Genomic DNA, 8,503 nt, shown 5'->3' with positions numbered 1-8,503 from the left:
ATTTGGGTTTAAGTGGTGCCTCATTCAGTTCACTCCTGTATTTTCATTTACAATGTATAAATGTATATTTGCCAGTATATACAAGAGGTCAAGAGGACAATTTCCTTTTGAAAAAATCGAAATTAAAAGCTGCTTTAATTTCTCTTGCAACCTCTCATGCAACCCAGATGTTTAAAGGTACATCGTAATGATTCAAATGACAGACAATTCTGCTGGAAATATAAAACGGAAGGACCTGGAGTCAGAAGAGTATTGTCGTGATGACGGGCTTATAATGTGGGCAAAACTGAATGAGAAAATATGAATACGAGTCGTTGGAGAAACACTGTCCCTGTACTACCACAAGAATACGAATAGCTTACATGAAGAACGCTTCTCGGACACAACAGCCCCCGTACACGTCACCTCGTGTCTTGGAACATCATACTGGGGCGACACGTGGTAATAAGGGTGTTTCTGTAGCGATAGTAAAGCAAATCGTACCCCACTTCTTCTTGGGCTCTACTGAGAAACGAAGCTTTTAACACACAATCTAACTGCCGGGATTTACCGAGCTCTGGTGAATATGGAGTGTTTTTTACGGAACTGTCAGTTTATACTTAAGGTAACATTGCGGACATTCACATTGCATGTTTTAAGAGAACGAATTTACTACTGGCTAGTGACTTGCTCGGTACATCAAACTGGAAGCAAGAGTTTAATTTATTGGTCGTTTGACTGCATATCTGCATGCGAACTGTCAAAAAAGCTAGATGCTCACCTAGCTAATTCCATGTGTATTAAAGAATAATTTCAAAGGTGTTCATAATTCATTCATAAACCGTTGACAATTAAATGTCCATTAAAATGAAGTTGATTCAAATTAATAACGTTAATTCATTCAAGCTTTATTGTTGGCTACATTTAATGTTTCCTCATTAACAATTTCACAAGCGATTCTCTCTCCCAACTTTTTGCCAGCATAGTTGGCATTCTACGCATGTAAAATATGTACCGTAGTAACAGCGTAGCTAAGTCGAATTTTCGTTTTAACTTTTTCAATTTATTGGCAACCTAAATTCCCTTGTAACCTTTTAATCTAATCTGCACAAGATGAAAAACATTGACATCATAGTGTCATTGAAGTTCCTCTTGTTTCCCATTTGCTTCCCAGCTACTATACCTCTATTTGACCTTTGTTGTCTTAAATGTAAATAATAACACCTATCTAAATAAATAGAAATTTAGATGAGCAGCGAAACCTCAGATTAACATGCCACAGTGTATTGATTTAACATGAATACTTGCACTGCATTTTATTTTAATTTATTGGACTGATATACTGTATTCAGTGTATTTGACATAAATAAATGTCCAAAGTCTTGCCTTTATTCAGGACTAAGCTTTATTGTTGAAATGTAAACTATTTCATAGTAAATTCCTTTGAAATAGGTTAAGCAAAATTGTAATAACAATAAATTCAGGGTTACGATTTGTTATGACCTTAACAGGACAGACAGTGTATGGCCCCAGTGTCCACGAACAATCTCCCTTGAGGGAATGCCCGCTCAATGCATCTCCGGCCAGCAGGTGATCTCCACGTGGAATACCTTGATATACTGCCTGCGAAAATCAGACTAACCAAGTGACCCTTAAAGCATTACTCTATGTCATAGAGAAAATACTTGGACATTCTTTTAATGCATCTCTGTTACCATTGAAGGCTATTTATTCCAACACAATCTGTAGTCAGTCAGAGGAGACACATGTGGAGACACAAAGGCTTGTTTACTGTAACTCCTTTAACAGTGGATGTCAAACAGGGCTGGGGAAACAGGCTGACTGAACAAGGCAAGTCATGTCACACGGCTGGTAGGCTAAGTGAAGCTGGGCAATCAGCAGTGCGGCTAAACAAAGAGAGCTTTAACCATTAAACCAGTACAAACACATTTTAAAGCTACTTAAGGACTCCAGCTTTCTGAGGGCAGGCTGCATGCTGTCACTCTTATGCCGCCCCTCAACATAAGGCTTCACATTTCTCTCTGTTTACCCACTTACTTTCGCCCACTTTGGGCCTATCTCTGCCTGGCTGTGGTTAAATGGGTGCTTCAAGGATAGAAGAAGTGCCCAACTGGTTCAATGTGATATTGGTCACATTCTGTAGTCACCAAGAGAGGTTTGATTTACTCTCATCACTCCCATTGTGCAGTTTATTTAGTGCTTGACTTTCTGATATGAGAAAGAAGCAGTAAAATTTCTACTACATGTAGCCTTGTAAGTGGAGATAGATAAATGTCCTCTTAGCCAGCCTACATCCTGACAGTTATGTCACTGACTGACAGCACCAGTGTAGTAATGGTACACGCAATAGATGAATGAATAGCTTGGGCTATCAGAAGGATGAAATCAGATTCTCTACAATGACTCACACTGGGATCACTTATTACTAGCCCATGTCTGAGACAATAGAACAAGTCATAAAAATGTAACAGGGTCTACGCTGAAGATGCTTATTTTATTAAAAAGAACAAATTACTTTTTTGCTTTTTTCACCTCCTGTTCTGGCCATGGAATTAAAAGCTGCTTTTACTTCTAGCACTTTGTTAGATTTGGCTGACAAGGCTTTGTTATTATAAGGCATTACAGTAAACAATGTGTCGTTTCTATTGTGGGTTGAAATGAAATGTGTACAATTATATCCACTGTGTATCTGTGTATTGTTCATAATTGTTCATAATGGTGCATTTATCCTTCCTTAATTAAAAATGATACACACATTTGAATATAGTGTAGGCCTATATGGTTTTGGTTTTTCTTCCCTTTTTGCATCCTATTTTGCATATTTTTTGTGGCACAAACAATACTATTGCATGTCACTCTGAGAATTTTTACTTTCCCATATGTGGATTCATTCATCAAAATGTGACCAAAATAATTGCAGAGAACATATATCATCATAATCATCCATGCATTATTCATGCCAAAATATAACCGTAAGACTACAGTCACAGTCCTGAGGTGGGTTGAGAGGCCTTATTGACTCCATTATAAAAGTTCAAAATAACAGTTAAATTTGAAGAGAAGGAGATAAATTCTGTCATAAACACATACTATAAGCTTGAAGAAAAATAGCCCACGTTTGCAGAGGACTGAAGCTTTTGTTTAATAAATGATGTGTCTGAAATATAACCTACTGTTATATATACTGTATTAATCTTTGTTAGGGTGGTTCTGTTCATGAGTATACAGGCATCTCTGTGATGAATGGTAGAGTAGTTATTGATTGTTATAGCTGCGGTACACATATTGCTAACAAGGTTCATCTTCACTGGACTATAAAGCACATAATACAAGGCAATGACTTATGAGACATGGTCATTTTTTGGGACATTGCTACGTAAGATATTTTAACTTTAATATTTTAAGGTTCTTTTTTACTGTAGTTTAAATGAAATAAGCATGCTACTTTCACACTTTAGATAGTGACATTAGTTATTTGTGGTGAAGGATAGTTATTACAGAATTTGAAGAATTCACTTATCAGCACATTGTTTGTATGTTGGTTTGGACCTATGTTTCAGGTACATAGGAGAGTATTGCTGCCTAGAATTTAACAGTAAAAGACAAACTAATGCATTTAAGCTCCTGTTCTTCTCAGGTGAAGGCCGGTAGATGGAGTGAGGGATAGCTGTGGAATGGATGATAGATTGGATGCAAAAACAAATGCAATTCATCTGATGTTCTTAGAGTTCGTTGACCTCCAGACCTCCGATGTTACCGATAAGGAATACAGGGTGAAGTGTACAACCACAAAAAAACAAACAACCATGCTGACCACTTTTTAATCGAGCATGCCATTATGCAGGAAAAGTGCCATGTAGCCTGTAGCTGCCCTGCTCCATGTTCCAGTCTCCCAGGCCCTACTCTTCATCTAAGGTGACATGAAGGAAGGGACTGAGGGTGTTTCATTGTCAGCTATTAGCGTCTTCTGTCATAGCGCATTCAGGCTACCAGTAGCCTGTGGTAGCTTGGTGGATCTGCCTTTTCGAAAAAAGGGAGAATGATAACACAGTTGTTACCTATTTTTTGGATAAAATGGTTACTGAACTGCACGTGCAATAAGCTCCATATTCACGGCCCCATGAGTTTCTGCCCTTAACATCAGCTATCTTTTTCAGGGCACTCCCGAAAGTAGTCCTGGACTTCACGTTGTCCTGGGGAGTGAGGCCTGTGATCTGGACTCCATGGTGTCTTCCCTTGCTTTTGCATACTTCCTCTCAAAGGTGACTTCAACCATTTACACCGTAATATTGAAATCTCAGTTTGAATGATTGGATTTTTTTTAACATGAGTTAATATGGAAAGGATCAGTGAATCTTGCAAATTCTCAGTGATAATTAGTGATCACAAGTGTTGCATTTCTGGTGGAGGTCAGGGTGGACTTTAACTGTTCATTCTTCAAAATACAGTGGTCCAATATTTGATATGAACACTTGCATACTGAAGGTGTTCCAATGGTATTAAGAGATATGCAGTCTTTACATAACTGGAAACTCAAAGGGGCATACACTGTAGGCTGGTTTGGGTGGTAACCCTGACTCCCCCCATGCTCTAGGTGTCTGGTACTGAGAAGAGCCCAGTCCCAGTGTTGAACATCCCACGGGCTGAATTCCCCCTGCACACGGACAGTGACTTCCTGTTGCGAGAATGCGGCCTTACCCAGGATGTCCTGGTGTTCCGAGACGAAGTTGACCTGCTGGGTTTTCACCATGCTGGAAAGCTGGCCCTCACTCTGGTGGATCATAATGCACTTCCCAGGTCAGAGGTCCTGTGTCTCTCAACTCTTTCTGCAAATAAATGCAGTCACCAATCATTAACACATAGTAGTTAATGTATCCTATGGTAGTTTGACCTCTACTTCAGATTTTCTTTAGATTTTAGATTTAGGCTGAATTAAGTATACTTAAAATGTATTGTTTATGGCACTACTTTTTATTTAGCCTTTTCTTAGGTTTGTCTACTTTAATTGCCTTTAGGTGTATTATCTGTAAGCCTAATGGAGCACATCGACATTTCCGTGTTTGTCTACCTGCAAACATTTGCATTAACTTTACTGCTGATAACAGCAGTTAATTTATACACAGTAACTGCAGTCCCTTAAATCATCTTCATTCAACCTGTGTTTACACTGTAGGAAATGCTGACATCATCAGTGAGAATCCCTATTGTAAAGCAGTAGCCTCTGAAGATTTGGAGCATATTTTAGATTTAATTAACACTTCGGCACTCCTATTTGAACTGGCTTTTCACTTGTACATTTTCACTTTTCCTCTGCAGTACTGACTGTGACCTGCAGGGGGCAGTTGTGGAGGTGATCGACCATCACCAGCTGGAAAGCAGGCCTTCTTCCTCCTGTCTTGTTACCGTGGAGACTGTGGGCTCCTGTGCCACCTTAGTAACAGAGCGAATTATTCAGAAGGCCCCTGAAGTCCTAGACCAACAGCTGGCTCAGCTCTTATATGGTAATGGCATTGACAGCAGTGCACACACTGATCTTAGGGATGTTTGCACAATCAGTCTGGTAATATAAAGAGATGGTTAGATTTGCCATTCATATCACAGCACAGGTGTTCAATATGTTACCCATTTTTTTGTGGATTACATATTTGTTGATTCAGCCATTCAATACTTTACAGACTTAATTGAGTTATTAAGGAACTGAAATGATTGACGGATGATTGTTACCATCATTCAGACTATCTTATTGAAGGATTTCAGAGAAATGTTGTTATTGTGCCATAGCTCTACAACTGAGCTAATATTCCTTCTACATTAGAATTACATCTGAAATACAGGAGAATTATTATTTTTATTTTCACAGACATTCTAACTGCTGGTGTCACTTCACTCCTGTTTTCATATGGCTACAGGCCCCACTCTTACCGGCTGGTGTAACATCACTCCGGTAGGCACCATTGTTAAGTGCTGCTGTTCCACCTCTGTGGTATGACTATAGGCACCATAATCACAGACTGTGTGAACATGGCACCAGAGGCTGGGAGGGTCACACCCAAGGACAGCAAGTATGCCGTCCTTCTGGAATCGCGTTTCCCAGGTCTGCCACCAAGGGGCGCCCTCTTCCAGTCCCTGCAGAATGCCAAGTGTGATATTTCAGGTACAATCGTAGGAGCTCTATATTTCACATAGCTTTTTGGACTGACTTCTGGTATGAATCTGCACATAAGAACGACTATGATTTATGCCCTAGTCCTGTGTCACAGGTCTTACTACAGAGCAGATGCTGGTGAAGGATTTGAAAGTGGCATCGGGGGAGGGTTTGAAACTGGCTGTTTGTGTGATATACATGACACTCGAGGTGAGCTCTCAATTTGAATATGAGCTTGTGACTTAAGTCTTACATCAGCAATGTGCTATGTACAGCTCACAGGGAACAGGTTGTCTTTCATCTATTGTGCCACTGATTGAATCGGCATGCTGGTCACACCTTGATAATTCCCACTAGACCGTAAAATGGCCACAGCCAAGTCAAACACGTTTCACAATGCAGGAATGTCACATTACCTAACTGTTTTGTCATCTAATGAATCATAAAAAAATTTATAGTGAAATGAATAACCAAATACAGTTCAAGGCACAATTACATTCCAGTTAGAGTACATTCCAGGAAATATATTAATAGTAATAATACGTTTTGATGCATCTATTCTTTAATTTAAGTTTATTCCCCACATTTGTACATTGTTAAATCTAGATCAAGGACACATGTGTCCTCTCACAACTTTGATTTTCCACTTAAGTAAATTAGCATTTTGCCAGAGAATAGGGATCATCACCTCTGAAATACAATGATTGTTTTATTCAAATCGCAGCAATACTCAAAGTACTCAAAGGTTTCAGAACTATACCTTGAACAGTGTTGAATGAAGTCTATTTGTCCTTGATTCACAGATAATTAATTTATTCTTTCAATAAATTATTTTATTCAGGCACAACCATAACAAACAAACTATACTGTTAAAAATCTGTTCCTGGCATCATATATGTGCATTTGTTTGGCAGGCTTTTCTCCAGAGGAGAGGCTTACAGCAAGAGCTGTGTGACTTCTGTCTCAAGCACAGCTACAGCTTGGTTATCACCATGATGATCTCCTTCAATGAGAAAAAAGAACCCTTCCGCCAGCTGGCTGTCTACAGCTCCAGCGCCCTCTACAGGGAGGAGGTAAGAACTGAGGGCTTACTGGGTGTGGTACACAGCATGCTACCTATTTGTTTTAATCACTAGATGATTAATGGTATGGTATTATAGAATGCCATATCAAGTACTGTTCTGCTGACAGTATCACAAATCCTTGCCCATGCTCATGTCATCACAAGACAAGATTCATAGTGTGGTTGTAATTGAAAATTAATTAATTCCATTGATATTGTAAGGATTCAGTATAAGGATTGTTAAATGTTTGAGATGTTCCATTAGGCTATTATGAGTATATTGTAGAGCCTTCGCATATAATATCCCTTAGGTGTCATTACTGCTCAGATAAAAAGTGCTGTTCATAGTTTATTGTTAATTATATCCTTGTGGGAATGAATAGGGAATTGGATTAGTACTATACATGTCAGTGGGTAATAAAGGCTATACTTTTATGCAGAGATGTGAAGCAATTGCAGGTGAATCTTTAAAACTGCACCATTTAACACACTTTAGAAAAACAGTGTCTGACCTTTTCCCCTGAACCGTAGATGAGTCGAGCTTTGGAGAAGGCCCACAGCCCCTGCTTCAACCTGTCTCCAATTTGCAGCCCTTGTGCCCAAGTCAAGGCCTATCTCCAGGGCAACACACTGGCCTCACGCAAAACAATGATGCCTATCATCACAGACTGTCTGAAAGACTGGGGGAGGAGAGCAGTGCATGGTGGTATCCCAGAGGACCGGTTCAGCTCCTCCTGTGGTCCTGTCATGGACGATGACTCCCGGCCCCAGCACCACACAGCCTCCCAGCATTGCCGGCGTGCTGCAGAGGACTCTGGGATGGAGGACTCCCTTGTGCCTCCGACCCCCATGAACAGCCTGGTGGAGGGTTGCCCTCTGGACGGGGGCCTCCCCCGGGTGAGCGCTGAGGCTGTCCTGCAGAGGTTCAGAGAGGTCACTGCTGAGCTGTGTTCTGAGGAGAGGCCACGCGGGCAGCGATCGGGGGAGAGCTAGTCCTCCAAGAACACGCTGCTCTGAACAACTTCTATTGCTTAAGAGCATTCGGACTGGAGTCCTGCCTCAAGCAGTTCCCAAAGGGAGGACGCTTCAAAGTATCTTATTGTAATGTTAGAAAGATAGGGCATTTTACGTACTCTGTGAATCATAGGTATGCCAGTTGAACAGCAGAAAGAAAAAGCTATCCCAAAAAAAGTGAAATGTACTGCTCTCCAGTTGAAAAATTAACTATACCACAAAGATAGTATTTCAACCACATAGGTATTTGTCATATGAGTCTACATGATGGATTGGAGTGT

The 8,503-nt window shown here is 40.3% G+C and overlaps 1 protein-coding gene across 1 annotated transcript; it reads left to right on the top strand.

Moving 5' to 3' along the window:
- Positions 1-465: 465 nt before the first annotated feature.
- On the top strand, positions 466-8,201 carry prune (prune exopolyphosphatase). Its single transcript, XM_061247370.1, has 8 exons — positions 466-604; positions 4,158-4,262; positions 4,595-4,797; positions 5,317-5,501; positions 5,996-6,154; positions 6,261-6,355; positions 7,060-7,218; positions 7,740-8,201. Exons 1-8 carry the CDS (start codon positions 566-568, stop codon positions 8,199-8,201), a joined length of 1,407 nt encoding a protein of 468 aa, XP_061103354.1. The 5' UTR covers positions 466-565.
- Positions 8,202-8,503: the final 302 nt, after the last annotated feature.

Source organism: Conger conger, chromosome 1 (genome assembly GCF_963514075.1).
Source record: "Conger conger chromosome 1, fConCon1.1, whole genome shotgun sequence".
NCBI lineage: Eukaryota > Metazoa > Chordata > Actinopteri > Anguilliformes > Congridae > Conger > Conger conger.
This window is presented reverse-complemented; position numbering and strand designations above follow the sequence as displayed.